Source organism: Wasmannia auropunctata, unplaced genomic scaffold (assembly GCF_000956235.1).
Source record: "Wasmannia auropunctata unplaced genomic scaffold, wasmannia.A_1.0 LD335996.1, whole genome shotgun sequence".
Taxonomy (NCBI): domain Eukaryota; kingdom Metazoa; phylum Arthropoda; class Insecta; order Hymenoptera; family Formicidae; genus Wasmannia; species Wasmannia auropunctata.
The window spans coordinates 689,977-709,912 of record NW_012026894.1 but is presented as its reverse complement, the minus strand read 5'-3'; the positions used below and the strand labels follow the sequence as shown (position 1 = coordinate 709,912).

At 42.5% G+C, this 19,936-nt stretch overlaps 1 protein-coding gene across 1 annotated transcript in view; it reads right to left on the bottom strand.

The window, feature by feature from the left end:
* Positions 1-19,936, bottom strand: part of LOC105453737 — a 44,873-nt gene that overhangs the window by 5,352 nt on the left and 19,585 nt on the right. The window contains exons 3-4 of the mRNA XM_011695921.1: positions 1,160-1,298; positions 980-1,062 (exon numbers count right to left, since the gene is read on the bottom strand). Coding sequence (XP_011694223.1) covers positions 980-1,062; positions 1,160-1,298 — 222 coding nt within the window. The remainder of the gene's footprint in view (positions 1-979; positions 1,063-1,159; positions 1,299-19,936) is intronic.

Genomic DNA, 19,936 nt, shown 5'->3' with positions numbered 1-19,936 from the left:
AAAACAGAATTTATCACTCTGATTAAACCGCCCTTACGTCAAATTGTCCCCGCGTTAAAACTTTATTAATAAGAAATTTACGTCGGCGGAAAAGAAGTGCGAGATAAGACACGCGCGCGAGAGGCGAAATTTCGAAAGGAGCCGATAAAGTATTTACCGTGGCCGTTCGTGCCTGTGTGTATTTATCTGCAGTGCAACATCGCGAGATAGCGAGGATATTTTATTTACTACGTCCTTTTAATGAGATAGATTCAGCGCTGTGATAAAATATCTAACTTGTTACCGTTCGGGCGGCGCAACCGTGCAGCCGCGCGCGTATTGTGTGTTATTCGTTTGCCGGAGACTCGAAGTTTAATTAATCGCCGCTATATCCGCAAACGCATGGAACTACGCTTACACACGAACTTAACTGCATTGTAATATGTAAAGTCTGATAATAAACGTTTAACATCGCTCAACGTTAAAAACGGAAAACCGACGATTTCCCTGTTTTTCCCCACCCCTTCCCGGATTCGCTAATTAATAATTCCATTCCATGCGCGGCTAAAGATACACGTAACGTTTATTAATAAATAGTTTTGTTTTACACGCGGCGTTTGTACAGTCAGTCACCGGTTCGCGTAAACATAGTAGGCCACAGCCGAATGCGCGAATTACGGACAAACAGCAGTGCGCGTAAATTAATCGACAGAATTTCCGTGTCGTTCCTTATTCGACGCGCGTGTTTCGCCCCCGTCTCGGTGAACATTGATAATTTTCCCGTCATAAACAATGGAACACCGTCGAGAAAAGATTTTTTTTTAGAACTCAATCGACTCTGCGAACCCACTGTCAGAGAAGATATCTGTAAACACGAATCGCGGATCTGTCGAGATAAATTGCCTCGGCATTCCCGCTCGGGGAATATAATCAATTCAAAATTGACGAAAGAAGAAATTCCATTACGCACGCGAAAAATCTTCAAGATATTCGATATTACCTTATACACCGCGCCATGTTGACGGATATTCCGATCTTTTTCTTCGGGCGGGATCCGCGGAGCTGCTTCGTTCCGGCAGGGCTCTGAAAAGAGCATTCGGTGATATCAGGAAAATCCACGTAGTACTCCACCCCAGTACGCTCATCGCTCGTACGTACGTACGTACGTTACGTTACGTACGTTACTCCAATTCCCGATGCGAATCGGAGCGCAAAGACGCCGAAGACCGGTCAAAGGCGCGTCGTCGCCCTGGGCGCCACTGGCCGCTAGGAGCGCGCCGGTCGCGAGCGCGCACCTCGGCCGCGTCCCGACGCTCAGTCTGCCGCAGTCAGCAGCGCGCGTAGGTCGTGTCCGTTGTCGCGTCGCGCCGCGTCGTGCCGATCTCTCTCTCTTCCCCTCTTTCTCTCTCTCTCTTTCACTTCACTCACTCATTCATTCGTTCACTCCGACGAGAGATCGCACGAGCTGGATCGCGCTCGTCGGGTACGTTCGGCTTCCGTATGCAAAATCAGTGCACGACGAGAGAGAGAGAGATTCGCCCTCGTGGGGAACTCGCATTCCTACGTTGAGGTATATACGTCGCGTTACACCGTGGGGTGCACCGGTGCGGTCGTACTGTATCCTGTTTCGCGCGTTACTTCGTTATTGTCACGCACGCTCGCGCGCGTTACAGGAGGCTCCTCGGCGTGTCCTCCCCGCGACGGAGTTTCCCCGGAGCAATCGGAGCGATCCCACAGTGTTATAACGACGCGCTCCGCTTCGCTTCGCGACCTCTGTGTGTATATGTGTGTTTCCCAGTGCGCGGGATGATGTGACGCCGTGCGCCACGTTTTTCGAACGACGCGGGTCGGGTAACGCGCGCTCCTCCTCGTCGTGCGGGGATCCGTGAGGTCTTCTCGGGAGTGCCGGCTGCAAGTGCGCGAGGCCCAGGGTCCTCGTAGTAACCGCGGTAGTGTTGTCGGCGCGCGCGGCCGTGCATGCGGCGTCCTTTGTGGTCGGCGCGGGAGATAATACGGGGAGCGAGAAGCAACAAGAGTAGCCAGGGGACGAGAGGAGGGCGGGACGGAAGGAAGGTGGCCGTTCGTCGAGAGGACAGCGTGAAGTTGCCGCCGCTTCGATTAACGGATACGTGAAGTTAGCCGCCGGACGGCGACGGGGGTATAGACTGTATAGAGTAAGTACCGATCTTCTTTTTCTTCTCGCTTCAGAGTTTATCCGCTCATCTCGCAGCCGTTCTGCCAGACAGATACCAACGAAGGCGTGCGTGCGTGTGTATGCTCGCGCGCGCGCGAACACGCTCTCCTGCTCGGATGCACGCCGAGAGTGCCGATCGAGAGTCTTACCTCGCACACACGCTCGTGTCCGTGGCACACGAGGCGGCCGCACGCCACGCGATCGGCCGTGCGGCGCTCGTTCCGTTCAGGTAACGCGGCCTTTTTCTCCGGGGCCCGGAATGGAATCCCGTCCGGAGCGGCGGCGAACCTCTCGCGTGTGCGCCGCGATCTCACACGGGATCTCGTTGTCTTCGACTCTTCCAACAACAGCGTGCCCGGGCTCGTGCGCGAACGATGCTCTGTGTCTTCTCTCTCGTCGCGCGATCGCGCCTCGCTCCAGCATCCTTCCGTCCCGATGTTCTCCGCCCCGCGCGTTCAATATTAAATGCGACCGTCCGGATTTTCCGACATTTATCTGTCCCCCGCGTGAGATTCGCATCGCCCGAGAAAGAATGGAACGCGGAGACACGGAGAGCGACGCGGTGGGTACCCTACATCCGGGATTGCGGAGATGCAATTCCGCTGATGCCAACGATTCTCGCGAATAAATGCGTGAACGCATCGACGTGTATTTAATGTAACGACGACGAATATTTCAGATACGGTGTTTAATGTTGAATGAAAATACCACAGTGGTCGGCGTTCGAAACGCGAATATCGAACGACGTGTACAGACGTCTACGTGGAAATAATTGTGTCCGCGTATCAAAATTATGTAGTGCAAATCTTGGACGTTTTGCCCGATTGGGAATATCGGTGATTGTACGATCGAATCTATTATGCGCGGCGCATTTCGATATCGCGACTGCATCATTGAATAACAATGGCGCCAATACTCGGGATACAGTTTCGTATACCGTTTTTACGAGGCATAAAAATAGTTTGACGCAAACATTCTTCGTTTCCTAAATATACACGGGCACTTCACATCTTTAAACGCTGGACTTTTTCGATTGTTTACGTTTACGCGCTCGAACCATAAAATCACTTCACAATATAATTGAAGGGCTCGATGCAAAAAGCGGTCAGCTCCATTTTTGAGTGAAAATGACACATTTCCAGTGGATTTAACGTACCAAACATTCTGCGTTTTATATATATATATATACAGAAATAGTTCCAAATTCAACAAATTGATCTTTGCATATTTCATTCAATTATTTTCGTAAAATATTTTGCACAACTTATACTTGACAAGATAGTTTTATCTTGTTAATTAACTTGCGGTAATTTAAATAAAATATTAATGTTTTACAGTTGGTCGATTTTTTGCACCAAGCCCTTTAATTAATGAGAACGATATTTTCAAAGTTTTACTTGAAATACAGTAAGATTTCAAATTCGAAACGTACTCCGCCATGCAGTCGTTAATTGATTTTTTGCATCGAGCCCTTTAATTAATGAGAACGATATTTTCAAAGTTTTACTTGAAATACAGTAAGAAGATTTCAAATTTAAAACGTATTCCGCCATGCACTTGTTAATTGATTATATGAAAATTTCTTTCATTTATTTCAAGAGGTTCGTGCAAAAATTCGATCGTTTTAGAATTGACAAATAGGATTATCTATAAAAATTCAAGAATTCATATAGAAAACACGAACATCTCCAAAACGAAGGGAAGAAAATTCAGCTGCGCTCGCCCGCCGCTCTCGTGTCACCTGAAATAAACGTGCGAAAAATAACATGCGCCTCGAAAGGTTATTAAAACTCGTGATACTTAATAAAAAGATGGAGATCGCGGGTAGAGTAAATTTTCCCTCGCGTGAAAAAGGTCTGGGCAAAACGCGCTCTTTCAACGTTTACTCTACATATATCAATCTTCCGCAAGTCACTGTTGTTCGGAGCAACAGTTTCGAAGGGAGATATCAATTCTTTTGCAGAAAAGCGATCAATCTATTGCAGCCGGCATGAAATAAGATATCAAACTCCTCGAAGAGAGGCCGGGTAAGAATCCGTCTCGATCTTCGTTCCTTTTTACTGTCTACTTATGTCGCGTCGTTTGCTTTTTCGGAAGTACATAAATTCTTACTCGAAATGGAGCACATTTTTTCTCGCAAGTTTTTACGCGAGAAAAGTCGGAGTCTCTTCGAGTCCTTTTTTTTTTTCCAAATCGGATGTCGCAAAGTTACCTGGATTATAAAATACGTATAATTGGCGAAAAGTTTACCGCGCGTTTTGTAAATAAATATCGTTATTGCTCGCCGAGATGACAAGAGCCTGCGAGTCAGTTTACCAACATAATTGGTGCGCGTTTGTCGATTCCGAGTGTGCGTTATTATCAAGTTCGAAGGAACTTTCCCGCCCGGGGGACGGGAGATCCGCTTTGCGATATTATAAACGCAGTTATTTGTACGGGCCCTTCCTTCCCTTCATTGAAAGTCGAGACAACCGAACCGTTCTATTAAAATGACAATTGAGCCGCTGAGTAGCGAGCAAGGGTCGACAATTTCGTAGAGCATTTAATTATGAGATCTCATCTCGCAATTTAGAGGAGATCCTCGAGCGCGAGGAGAAAAGTCAATTTCTTCGGCAAAAGCGCTTTCGTTTGTCGAAGTACCTACGTCAAAAATAACTGACGGCAGCCAGTCGTTGAAGCGAGTAGTAGGACACTTGAATGTAATTTCGAAATACTTGTTGATCAGATGGGAAAAAAATCGTGGTAATATATTTTATACGTGACTCAATTACAATATCGGTGATAACTTTCTTTTAAATGAAAAATTTTTTAATGCAAAAAGTAGCCTAGCATTGACAAAAAGAAAAAGATTAACAAGTTACGAGTATTAAAAATTAGCAAGTATAATTTTAATGGAAATTAATATGTCTCATTAAATGACAGCTGCCGCAGCGGCCCTGATAGATTTTGTACCTCGGCACGATGATTTATTCCTCCGGGGTGACAGTGAACGAACGGACCTGAAACGCTCATTTCCGTTTCAATAACGTACCAACGGATGTATGCCATTTCAGTGCCTGAAAATTTGAAATCGCAGTTTGGCTATTTTTATATGCACCACTCGTATCCTGTGCGGAAATATATGAGGCTTTTTTTGTTTATCGATTTCACGTTGATACGGAAATATAAAGCCGGTGCCGCGGTATTAACAGGCGCCAGGATTCATTTTCGGGTTCGATATTTACATTGTGGCTTTTCAAGGTTGAGCGCGGTTAGTTTAAATATACTCCTTTCGGAATTGTTTTCGCGTTTTTCGCGCGCGCGATCGAAGATACCGACGTATGTACACCGAGAGACACAGTGCTAACAAGCGGAACGGAATTGATTCTTTGATGTGTTTCCTCATGTGTTTGCAGTAATAATACTCAGTGCGAAAAATATTGTGTGTGTGTGTGCCCAATATGTCAGCGGCTGTTTATCTGCTACATCACCATGATATTCGTATATTTGTGTTATTTCCGCTTTAAGTGCGCACTCCACCGCATTTTGTATTACGTTACTTCGAAGCACAATGGAGCAATGTATCGACGTATTTAGTTACGTATAGGGGTATTGGCACGTTCGATCCACGGCTATTTGTTCTGCCCATAAATCGGCTACGTCACTGAACTCTTGAGCCCTCGCTGCCGTCCGCCCGCGCCGCCGCCGCATTCCTCCCGGCCCGTTGCGACGCGCGCCAGGAGACGCTCTGATAAAAGTTACTCATACCGCGTATATGAATCATGCGAGGTATCGAGTTCACCGAGTTCGCCCTACCTCGTGCGTGTCCGGCAATCGTACGTGCCATCGGACCTCCCGGTGATATCCCGTGCCCATGTGAGCGCTGTTTTCCCTCCCAAAAAATGTGTTAGGTGAAAAATAACTAAGGGCCTCCGAGTTTAGATATGACGACGTAACGCGCCCATCGGTCACGGCGATTTTTAGAAGTTTCTGCCGAAGTCCGTAAATGGAATATCGGACAAAAAAGAGTGAGCAGAAAGGGAAATCGTGTTTTCCAAAAGAAGCAGATATTTGCAACAAACGAAAAAGGAACGGAAGATAGAAATAGATTACGCGGCGTAAAATGTAGGGCGGTAATTTATATACCTGCGTTCGAAGTTGCCGAGTCTCGAGAACAAAAAAGGGCTGAGTGAGTTAAATTTTTGTTATATTTATACGCAGCGTGAAAAGATGAAAAGACAGTAATCGATATGCGCGAGCAGATATTATTATTCGGTTCTACCTTATGAACTTTAAATTCAAGTTTAACGTAGATACATGTTAAGGATAGCTAGACCTGCTTTTAGCGCGAAACACGGTCTCGCTTTTAGATAATAGCTCGGTTACCCCACAAGCCAGGGGATATTGTTAGATAATACGTTTAACTTGTTATGTATAAATAACAAAATTATTTTCGACATTTTTCCCTCTCTCGCGTTTAAGGCCTTTAAAATTGCGTTGGCTTTGAAAAAAGCGCTTGAGATCTCTCACGTGGAGAGAATGTTAAAATAATCGTCAAGGTCGACAATGCGAGGGATTAGATAATTTATACGTGTAAACGGCACACTTACCTCGCGTCATTAATGTTTAATGGCGTTTATCCTTCGATACTCCTTCCCTTCTCCCCGTTCGCAAATCTGACCGCTGATCATTAGTCACGTTGCTTCACGTGGCGTCAGTATGTGGCGTCATTCGCACTATAAAATAGTAAATATCGACCTTCCGAGAACGAGGCCTGACTCACGGCTTGCGGCGCGCTTGGAAAAGTCATTAGACCGAGGAATGCCCGGTTCACGATTTACGCATCTTCTGAAACTGAATTGTGCGGTCCGTGGGCGACCGTGTATGCGTCGGCACGCATCGCCCGGCGGGTAAAAAGGACATCGTTTCTCCGAAGTTTCTCGGCAGGTCCCTGTCGCTCATTGTGACGTTATCTCCGACGGGATCGGGGAGAGACGGCGGTGGTTTACATTTATACTGTGATGGCGACTGAAACGACGACGGTGACACTCCCTTGTTGGAAAATGCAACGCGCAGAAATAGAAACGACGGACGAACGCGAACCCCGTTTTCGCGGAAATCCGGAAGCCGTCGAGCTTTTTCCTCGAGTGTCGAGCGTCGTCTCGTGCTAAAGTCGGCCGAGTTAGCGCGGCGAGTCTCATCCTTAGCGGATCTGAAGCGTGCCAAGATTTGCGGGTTAACTAGAATTTTCGTCGATGGCATGGAATGGAATTGAAACCCTGTCAGAGACTGGTATCAAATATTTATTTTCAGCGAATTATTAAACATTTATATATTATTCACTCTATTATGTGTGTTATTATTACGTTAAACAAATTATACTGATGATACATTAATTTGCAAATAACAATTTGTACAAGTTTCAAGTGAATTTTATGATTGTAATAGAGCTCGTTTTAAGCAATGTTTTTTTTAAATACACGGTACGCGCTAATATACGTTAATAGCCAGTTAGCGAAATGAATAAGAAGTATGCGGAAAGTACTTTTCTTCGTACTGTTTTTTGGAGAAGCTTTACGGGATTCACCGAGACTATTTACGGCGCGAGTCAGTGCAAGTTTAGCACAATTCAGCGCAATTTAAAAAGCAACGTTTTTAAAAAGTGCTGCGTTGGCCATGAGAACATTTTATCTTTTGAAAGAATAGCGTCGGTTAGGCACGTAACGCCCAGGATAGAAATAGGCGCACACAAGTTTAAGATCAGCATACTTCGTAAATTATTTTCGCAAGTTGCTCGAAAATAATATTAATGCTAAGGTTACCTTTATTTTGTGATAAATATAATAAGAATGAAATAGAGTTTACTTGAAATAGTAAATCTTTTCGCAGCGAGAGAAATGTATTTTTCATACAATTTATCTCGTCTTGACGGATAAAAATATAGCCGCGAAATTTATTGCATTAAGATATTAAAATAAAATGCGTTGCTAAAAACAAGAAGATCTATTTTTTCTCTTAACTTAATAAAATATCAGGGAATGGATTGACCTCACCACCGTGTATTAATGTACGATAAAACAAGAACAGTTTTATACCGTAAATAGCTACGTGTTACGTTGACAGACAGCGCTACATTATGTACATTCCATAAAGGGCACTTACCTTGATTAAGTCTCTAGGCTTATTATGCGCCACAGGTATAAACGCAGATGGGAGAGATGCATCGGATATTGCCGTAACCGAGCGGACATGAAAGGGTCGCGTGGAGCGTTTTAGTGATATTTTCACCGCTTGCACGCGCGCGCGCGAGATCAATCCTTTTCGAAGTATTAATTACCGCCGCAGGTGTGCCTGTGCGAATTTTACACGGGTCTCTTCCTCGAAGCGGCGCGCGTAACGTAGGTACATACGTTCGATTCGACGCAGCTTGTTTGCTGCCCATCCGTCCCCGGGTATACACATATTACATCGTATACGTGCGTGTTTTCACTTCTCTTGGCGGGAAAGTGCACACTGTAATCTGATTTAAAGTCCACTCCGAGTGTGGCACCGTTGACTGTGGCCTTAGGATATAGAAGCGGCACGCAATGGAGATCTACGTGACCGATAATGGCCGGGGCACGCGGGCGACTTTTTCTCTCTCTCTCTCCCTTTCTCCCTCTTTTTTTCCCTTCGCGTAAGAGATGTTTTATTTCGTGCATAACGCTCTTTATACATTCGGATCATTAGTGACGTTGCTTCGAGGACTTATCGAGCGTCATAACGAAGCGCGGTCGACGTCGCGAGTCGTCAATCAAAACGATAAGGCCGTTTTAGCCGGTGCTTATTTTAACTTCCTTGAATTTATCCCCCGTGCAACTTTCTCGTCCTGCCTCCCCCCTTCGCTTCCCCACCCCTTCCTTCCCTTCCGCCGTTTCTCTACGGCTTTATTTACCTCTTTTCCAACGGGCAAAAGAAATCTTGTGCATTTGCAAAGTCAGAGAGACAGCCAAGGCGGAACTCTCGCGGGCTTTCACAAATCCGTAAGCAGCATGGACAATACTATCTCCTTATATTTTTCTCTCGTTACTTCTTTATACATATCGAATGTAAAAAAAAACGGGGGAGGGAAACCCGCGACTCCCTCCTCCCTCTATTTTTTTTTTGGTTCATTTGCTCAGTTTGTTTGCTTTCCCACTGTCTATCTCCTCCTGTCTTCTCACTCGCGCATGATGCGCAGCAGTCGTTTGGACTGAATGGACCGCGAAAGGAACAGATTGAGTTGAAGCTTTCTAAATCCCCATCGATCGTTCGTAATGGACGGGACGACACAGCGGGATGACTATGAATTTTTAATACGATCACGTTGAAATCATTATGCCTTGTCAGCGCGATTTACAATCCCCGTCGTGTGCGCGTAATGTAAGACTTATGAGACCTTATCGTGCTTCGAATAATAATTCTTCCTATGTATAGAGAGCTACTTCAAATTCCTCGGACGTCGTCAAATAAGGGCGACGAGCTGGCTTGAGCGCCGAAGGAAAAACATCGCGCCGGAAGTTAATTCGTTTCTCGTACTTCTCCTTGTATTTGCAGCTTTAACAGCAATACGAAATCTAACAAGACACTTGGAGACACCCTGCAGTACGTTCTAAATCTGTGATCCGACCGTCTAGAAGATTCTCTTAATGCTTTACATCTTAATATTTACAGAGAAGAAAAAACTTTTATGTTTCTCTTCTGCAGCATTATGTCGTATTTCGTTATTCTTACAGAAATTTGGCATTAGGTACGTTTGATAAGTTTTAGAGGCGGAAACATAATAACGAAAATTCTGTCAATATTTTTATAATTAGATTTTCAATCGACAGAATTTTACAGACTGAAAGAACCATTAATTTTCGCGAAAGCATAATCTTGTACCTTTAATTTCTATATTTTTTACATTTAATTGCCAGAACTCTTATAGAAATATGTCAGAAATTTCTGAAACCCTTTGAAAAAGAGTTAAAATTATTAATTATATTGAAATTAAAAATATAAAAGAAAGGCTTTTCTGCAGTTAAATTACATGAATTTCATACATAACATTTTATCAATGTGTTTAATGTTAAAAATGTGGCAGATTGTAGCAAATATTGGTTCAATTCAATTCAATTTGAAAAAGTTGACTGAAGCTTAATTGAACATTTTAGGTAGCATATTTTGCAGGTTAGCTTGCATTTGTTTATTATTCTCTGTGTTCACGATTATTCAATAGTTCTTTCGCGAACAATATATCATCACTCTGAAGTTTTACAGGTTGTCTGGGAGAGGGAGGAGGGGAGGGGGAGAGGAAAAACGTGTTTGAAATATTGGGCCGTTCTATCGCGGCGGGATAACAAGGGCTTCTAGCGGCCGCGCGACAAAGCTGGTAATTGTTGTTGGATTTAGTATAGCCATGATCTCCCCCGAATGTGCGCGTTTATCACGGTGCACTTCGGTGTCCCCCGCTCCTCCCCTTCGCTCCCCGTCCCGCAATAAAAACATTTAAGAATACTCGCGGAAGATAACGCATGAAAAAATTACTCTTTTTTTTTTGCACGCGCGGATATTACAGCGAGATTATGTTATATATAATTAATGGGGCCTCGAGTCTCGGTGCTATTACCGTAATTACTTCGATTATCATAATCGTTATTGCGATTATATACTGCTACCGCGTGTTATTACATAAATACACTGAGGAAATTAACCTTTTTAATCATGCCCCGCGGGCAGCTCTATCAGTTTAATGAAATTTTTGCCCACCAATAGCATATACAACTAAATGTCACAATTTAGTTCTCTCTCGTCAGCTGAATCACTTTTCACGTCCCGCTGAAACGTTTGTTTCCAATCCTTTTTTTTTAACTTGCTCCGCAGCACACATACACGTGCAAAGTGCGTGCTAACTACTGCATGTCATTACATTGAAAAAGAGACGAGAGATTTAAGAGACATCATAACGTTTCTTAATCGCCACCGATGGACAAAGTGCGCTGTAAAGTGCGCAAAGTGCTCGTATGCACAAAGTGCTCTTTATATTGTGCGATACGTTAAGCACACATTACACGATAGTATATCGCGTTTAACGCTTCTTACGTATCTTCAAACAGATATTACGCAACGTATCGAATGCTCCAATTCCGTAGGAAATTGCTAAAGACCTTCAGCCGTTCGTAAACCTTCTCGGAGTGCAAATATGAAACTGTTAACACATCGTTATTGCGTACGTTCATTAACTTAACGTCATTTTACCGTGCATAGTGCGATGTGCAAAGTCGGGGTCCAAGACCGAGCGAGGCTGGCTGTTCGCATTCGTTCGCGCTCGTTCGTTCGCTTGGCCTGTGAATCCGGGCTTAGCGGTGGCAGTTACATTTTATATTGGATTTAATCGCTCGTCCAAGAAGAAACTTTTTATAAAGTTTCTTTGAAAATAAAAAGCGCCACGTAACTTGACTACACGTTCAATTCGTTAAAAATAGAACAGGAGAATAACAACTCGGCACGAATGTGCGCCGTATTTGTATTACAAGAAATACAACTCGGATTGTGTATAGATCAATGTCGGGAATAATAATATCGCGCCTGGGAGGCACGATATCATTTCGTTCGCAGCAAGTGAAAATAAACGGGGTTTCCTTACGCATATCAATTCAGGTAACTAGGCAGGAGTCCGCTAAAGTTGCAGTTAACGTAAACTCATTGCTTATTTATCTAGCGTGCCATCGTGTTCTTAGGGCGTTCCGTGGGTGGGTGAAGATTGATATAAACGAACACGTTCAAGTGCTTGATTTAAGTCACATGCTGTTTATAGCCAACCAATTTAATACCGGCGATATGTGAAAATATACGTGTTATTTTTATATTGGTTTCGCGCAAAGCGCGTAGTTTTTTCCTTCAATCTTTCTCCTATTTTTTATTTGGCTTTTTACGAGTATTGACGTCAGACGTTTTTAACACAGTTGCACTACACTGCATGCAATCCGTGTAGAAGAAGCATTTATTATATAATAGATGCTTTTATAACATGTCGATTTCTTCCCAGGCATCATGTGACAATTAATAATGTTATGCCTTTGCGTCCCTGTGTATAATCCGACACTTAATTACTTTTGCCACACGACGGCTACTATTATAGACTTACATAAGATATCCAGTTTTCGATATAGAGTAAACAACAAGATCTAGTTTCAGTCACCTTGTATCGGAAAACGTAGATTATGATATACAAGTATATCACTCTCGATATTTTTAAATTTAGACTTCTGTAGATTTGCAATCACATACGTCATCATTGTATGAATCATGTTCGAAATCAAATTTGATGTATTGCATTAATATAATAAGTTTTATTAGTTTTTATGCATATATAATATATATATATATATATATATTTTTTTTATTAGTTTTTATGTATGTGGCAAGATTCATCGACGAGATAAATGGTTTCACAATTTTCATATGGATAAAAATTTTAATTAGTTTTATATACAAATATGTAATATAAATAAAAATTGTGTGTGGTTACGAATGAAGCTATCTGTTTATAATTTAATGATTATATCTCTTGATGCATGTCTGACGCTAAATGAAAATAGGATTCTATAGAGCATGATTGATGGTGATTAATGGTAATCGAGCACGATTTGAGCCATAACAATATTTATCATCAAACATTGACGATTACATTCACAATAGCAACGTGTTAATTTCATATAGGCTCGCTGCAGAAAATGCATTGAAATTTGCAAGAATATACATACACACACATTTGCAAGAAATACAATTTAAATTTTAGATCGTATTCACGTAGTTACGTAAGTGTCGTTAACACACATTTCTTGCGGGAATACGGAACGCGATTGAATTGAGGATATGTTTAACCAATTAAATATTTCGTCTCATTGGCGTTGGCCGCTTTTCTCCCGAACAAACAAATCGAGAGGGGAAACTCCACTTACCACTTTGATTGTGCTGCTTCGGGCAGAATCTGAATATCGGAAATACATCGGCCGTTGGTTCGACAGTTTCTAATATGAAAATGATTAAAATGTTGAGAGAAGTCCTGAGTAAGAAAGTTAGATTAAAGCTAAAGTTCAAGTGAGGAGGCCGACTGGCCCGCTCGACGTTTGCCCGGAGTCGAGTTTGCTCGACTCAAATCCGCGGGTTGCATTTTTCATATAGGCATTAATCAACGTCGTACAAATCGACACTATTTCCTGACGGAGGGGCGGGCGAGGGGGCGTGTGTAATGAAATAGCTACCGACAATATGTTGGGGTATGCGGAAAGGCAGATTTTAGATAAGTATGATCAATCAAAAATCGCCTGTGCACTGTGACTTAGAATGAGAAAACAATTTGGAGTTGATTCTAAAGATATTAGACTGCATTACTATGAGAAAAGTACTTTAGCGTTGAACGCACGTATGCACGAACGTGTATATAGGTATCCCGAAAATCACGCGAAATTACTGTCCGTAGTACTGGAGGCTAAATATGTCATTGCAAATCGTTGTTGGCAGATATTGCTGACATCTAAATATTACAGAGTTAAAACATTCTCGGCCGGCAGTTTGTTGTCCGTACAATAGCTGTTGTACACAGTAAACGCAATGAAAAATTATTGAACCGTTTTTCCAATGTGCGTAATAACGAGAGGCATGTTATTCATCCTATGTGTAACAAAACAAAAAAAAAATGTAACACGCGCAATTTTTCTCACCGCTCAAAATAGGGCAAGAAGCGTGTTTGCGTGTGTATCAAGCGTTGTGTGTATGTATAAAACGCGCGCAACATATATAATTCTGTCGATATTCGCTTCTGTTCCACGCTTGTCCGGGATCCGAAGGTTTGACATTCGCGAGATTATTTCCATCGACGCTCCATAAACCCGTAATGCGCGAAATGCCGAAAATACACGCGAAATCGCGCAGATGCACATCGAGATGCGGACCGAATGGGGAGATACGGCGGACGCTTAACGGCGCGAGCGCCGTATTGTGAAAGTAAATATATTTTTGCAAGAGAGAAAGAGAGAGAAAATGATAAAGGCGCGTGTGTAGCCGCCTATGATTCATATAAAAAGCGATGCTTCCTGCGTGTGTGCTCCGCCGGCTTAATATCAAAGAGAGTCCCGCGTGTTTTGCGTCACTTGCATGAATACAGCTGTGGGCGATTCAGCTCGGGCGTAGACATTTTCCTGACGGTGAAAAAACAGTGAAAGAAAACGTAAGAATGAAGAGTGTCAGCGGGCTCGTTCATTCACGTGTACGCTGTTCATTCTTTCGAAGGTTGTTCGAATCAAGGATTGATGATTCGGGATTTGCAAATTGGAGATTAGAATTTTTCTAATTAAGACAATGTATTAATTAATTACGATTAAAATTGTTTCATCCATTATATTTCATTTCTCTAAATCTCAATCTTCAATGTGTAATTCGATACGATTTAAGAAACCATATATTATTGCAACAATTTATTCGAATTTTCCGAAAATTCGAATTTCCCGAAAATTCAATTATACCGACAGCCGAGCATTACGCAGGACAATATGTAACAATGCTCGTGATTGTGAAATCCTATTGCACAGATCAATAGATTCATTGTTCGCTAATTTGATAAACTACCAAGTGGAGTTTAATTGTAATTCTGAGCGCATATATATGCATCGCCAAATACATACAAAGAATCACTTCTTCGTTCGCATTCCTTCGAATCGGTATCAGTTTTGCATACCCGTGAGTCATGCTCTCGCCTTGATTTTTAATATCCAGCAAATCGCCGGCGGCATAAAGCACGCTTTTATACCTACTCGCGACGCATATGCATTAACGGTAAGGTACCATTAAAATCGAGGTCGCGCTCACTGCCACTTCGCGTCTACCATTTTTCCTCTATCTATAAATATGCAAAAATAAAGCTTTCTTTCTATTCGGCGTAAAGCAGTCTCGAATTTTGCGATTTATTTTACTTATCGTTAGATACGTTTTTTTTCTGAAGTTGCAATGCGTCAAATTTATAAATCGGATAATTCGCGTGAATCATCATTTACACGAATCGCTTGAAGGAATTGTGACACAAAGTGTCACAATAAACATTTAACGCGTAAAATCGCATTAGCATATGACTGCATTTCAGAATCACAAGCATTGACTTACGTAATCGTCTCATCCGCTTGAATTTCAAGATGATATTGTGTGCGACTTAAATTACACGATATGTAAGGCCCGTACCTGTTTGGCCCTATTTACAGCCGAATGTGCGAGTTAATGGGTTAAAAGGGTGCGTACGCCCGTGTCGACGCACCCTTCCGGCAATAAATTTCTTTTCCTACCCGTTATATCCCGGTTTTTATCGGTCGATTAACCGCAGTTGAACGTGAAGTAGTTCTGCTTATTGCGAGAAATACCGTAAAAGGGATTAACGATTGCTCCAATTTCACATCTCTGTCCGATCAAAATACCCGCGTTGAATTAGCGCTCTCAGATCTCTTGGCACACGAGAGATTCGGCCCCTCAACATTTTATTTCGTTACACATGTATTATGAAAAAATTAATTCTCTATGTACATATTTTATGTGAAATATTGCATTTGCTAGAGTTGCTGACTGGACTAGATAATCGTATTACATATATTCAGGTGGTATATTAATAGAAAATATCTGGGGTACGCGTCATTATTTTATATAATACCCAAGCTCGCTCACTTTTTATCAAAGCCGTAAACGCTCATCGATATCGAGAACGAATCAGAAAGAAGTCTGTGTGTATGAGGTTCACGTTTTAATTATTAAGTCAATTATTATTTTCCGGTCCGGCAGCACCTTCATCGTGTACCGCGCCAATATTTTTTCCGTTTTGTCGAGGAGGCGCGGCCCGGCGATGCGGAAGTAGGGAAAACTTGCGCGCCATCGAAAACGCGCTCGTTTCCCTTCTTTTATTACTGGCTCGCAAACTCATACATATAGGTACATATAGGTACTCGGATTTTTTCGATTTGGTTTACACCGATGGGGGGGGGGGGGAGGGAAACGACCAAGGATCGAGAATTCATTAACATACATACGACGCAGTCGTTTTTACCGTTTCTCTCTTTGTTACGACTCTCGCCCCCTCCCTCCCCAGCCCCAAATACTAAAATACACACGAAATTCGACCGTTTAATGTTGGAATTCCTGGCGTTGTATTCGGATAATCCGACGCGTCGATGTATATCCTGTGTGCAAATTCCTTTCACGAATTTAACACACAGCCGTCTGATGAGCACGATTTTGCACAAACGATGTGCATGTCTATCTATCTCCCACATAATGAAGACCTCGTTTCATTGTAATATATTATTATTATACTGCTATTGATTACTCCTGCCACTATTGATTAATATCCGCGGCAACTTATTATCGACGCGGATATTATTTAATGCGCATGCGCAATTTATTATATTATTTAATATCGCCGCAAGAATGAACATAATTTTATCCTCTATACTAAAAATTACTTAAAAATATTATACACGGTTGTGGAGAAAAGAATGCGTTAATTTTGCAAATACTTTGGAGCGAAATTGGTTACCGTATGCTTATCGACTACTGCGCAAGCTTTCATCTTTATGAAATAGCTTTTATCAAACACGCTATCGAAACTACATTTTTTTACGTATCCGCGAATTAATAAATGAACTTGCTTTTATACGATTTTTTTTTTTGCAAAAGTTTCCCCAGATTTTTTTATTATCGCCCTCTAATCTTTCAATTCGCGAATCGAATGGCCAGAAATGAAAAATCGTTTGAAAAACCAGACATTGATACGTGATATCGAATTTGATAAACAAAGTTCTGTTTCGGGTTGTACGCCGAGAATAGAAAAACGAAGCGAATTTTCCTTGGCGCGGACCAGCTGCGCGCGCGAGTTGTGTGTTTATTTTATGCTGCCGTGCTGACGGCTTTACTTTTTCGAAGCTGTTTGCTCCATTTTTCCCACGACTACTGCGCCCAGCCCTCGTTAAGCGTGTATAACACATATATGCAAACATATAGTCCAATTACGGGAGTTTGTACATAATGATCTAATTGCGATATCGAGAAGCAAATTGGCTGTGCTCTACTCGCGTAAACCGGTCGGTATCTGCCGGGCGGCGGCGTTACGTTCCGCATCGCAACGTTGCGATCGTCCGTGCATGGAGCTTCCGGAGCGTAGCGTCGACGAGCTAAAGATGCTCACGCTAAAATATTCATGCCTCATAAGAGCGAGCGTCGTGCGCCGCGCCGACCGGCCGTTTCCTGAGAGTGGTATAAAATCCCGAGAACAAGGGTGATGATGGGGGAGGTGGGGGGGGGGGAGGGAGGAGCGCGTGCGAGAGTATCTCGAAAATTTACGGGAGATCCGGGAAAAGGTGGGGGAGGGTAATTAAACGAATCCGCGCTATCAACGCGTTAACGATTTCACGTACGACGAGATCCGGAAATTCGGTCTCCGAAAATCGTCGAGAGTGAAAAGGGTTAACCGACATTCCCCCCGCCGCTGCAGGGGAGAATGTCGGTTGTACAAGATCGGGATATTAGTAGGAATTAATGGGTATTAGTCGAATCGGGGGTTTTACTCTATTAGCCTAACTAGTGCCTATTTAACTCTTAAACCGTCAAGTTTACGCCGCGCGGCGTTCCATTTGTGTGACAATTATCGCAATTTGATCACTTAACATTGCTGCGCGGGTGCTACCCCAGTAAATTTAATAGCGTATCGGTGTGCACATTACGTACATTACTGCTCTGAATCGGGATTACTAACCAAATTACCTGTACAACTGCTTGTTATTATGCGGCATTAGCTTCATAAGCTTTCGGTCAGCGATTTACTTCTCCCGATTGAGGAGGGGGAGGGGGGGGGGAGGGTCTTTTGTAAATCCGGAACATGCAATTATGCCGGGTGAATCGTTATTCGACTTGACGCCGAGATGATAGTAATTTCACGGCGCGATTGTGACAAACTCATTTACGAACGCGCTGCCATGGTAATCCTTCTTTCCATCCCTTTCCGCCCCTTCGAGAAATTGCCAGGGCAGCGTTATTTTACCGTCGAAGACAGCGTCACGCGCAATTTATTTCGGATACCGGAAGGCCCTTTTCGGCGAACGAGACAGTACGAGATAGCGTATCCGATAATTCAGGGTGTCACGAGTTTGTACAGTTGCGTAGCGCCGGATAACTATATCGACGTTGCCGCAGATAATCTTTCATTCAGCGTACCGTTACCGCTGGCTTGCAGAAGTCATTTGTATAACGAATCGCTGACGGTTGTTCGCCCGCGTACAATCGATTTCGTACGGCCGAAGCACGCCCGGAGTCGTTTGCAAGCCAGAAACTTTTCGAACTGTTTTCGTTGCTTCCGTAATTTCCCTCATCCAATATTCAAAGAAAATATTCTCCTGAAATAGTCATCCGGCCTTTGAAATATTCATTTATTTATGCGACACACTACTCGCCAGTCGAGCGATAAATTTTTTCGTATTAAACGTTAAATTTTATCACCCAGTAATATTATCCTGTGCATACAGTTGAATTAAGCTGATACCTTACGTGACTTTAATATCGCGGCACCTGGCGCGGAACGGGGTATCCTTAACGGTAAAGCTCTATCACCGTCACACAATGCAATTGACGTTTCTCGAATGCCAATATGACGGATTTCCCTAGGGGTTGCAAACTACTTGCGGAGTGGGGGCACGTATGAACCGATAGTGGCGATCTATCGGTTAATGTTAATACACGCGCGTGTCAGAATTGGTTCCCGTTGCCGAAGCGCATTTGCACAATAGTCGCTGTTTCTGGGTCTCGTCCCCAAACTCCAATATAAGACGTTGCGAATGACCGAATTTACATATGCAGATATGCGTATAATACATGTATGCATATAAAAGGACATTGCCGTTCTGTGTTCGCTGTACGATCTCGCTCGCCAATATTCCATGATGTTGACTTCGAGTAAAAGGGAACAAAAGCACATTTCAACTGTAAATGATCGTGTCACAGGTATTTCAGTGAAAATCATTTCGCGAGAGCAAAATTCGAGTGTACACAGTGAGAATATTTAATCGACATAAGCATTTTTTTCACGCATTCTGTCACGGAAGACAGCACAAATGAATATTTGAAAAGAACAATTTTGTTGAAAGATTTAAAATTTAGCTGGATACAGATCTGAAAATAATTTTATTGAACCATCAAAATGTAAAAAATTTTAATGTTTTAGCAACTAGCCACTTTTTTTTTGTTTCTAGCTTGAATTTCCGACATAATTATTTTCAGATCTGTATTCGAAAATAAATTTTAGGATATTTCAGCAAAATCATTCTTTTACCTCTGCAAAGTTTTTCGTAAAATAATTTTGCAATATCCATTAGAATTATAAATAAAATATTAAAACAGCAAGTGAAACACGCGTTTATTTTTTTGTCTTTTCAGTTTTTTAATTATTGCCTTTATTCTACGTTTTAACTTATTTAGAAAAATCTCGAGTTTTTTAATACGTTAGATATTACAGACGCACTTCACGCGCGCTATTTAGTTTTTTGTTCTTTACGTTTTACTACATAATTATGCAATTAACATTATACAATTTTAAATACACACAGTTACACTATTAATTCTTCGATACGTACATACAACTGTCAAAATATGCGGTGACAGCCGCTCACATACAAAGTTAGCGTAGCGAGAAGACCAATCAGGCAATTAGCGTCGCGAAAAAGAGCCAACTATAAAAGAGACTTTTGATAATTCGAG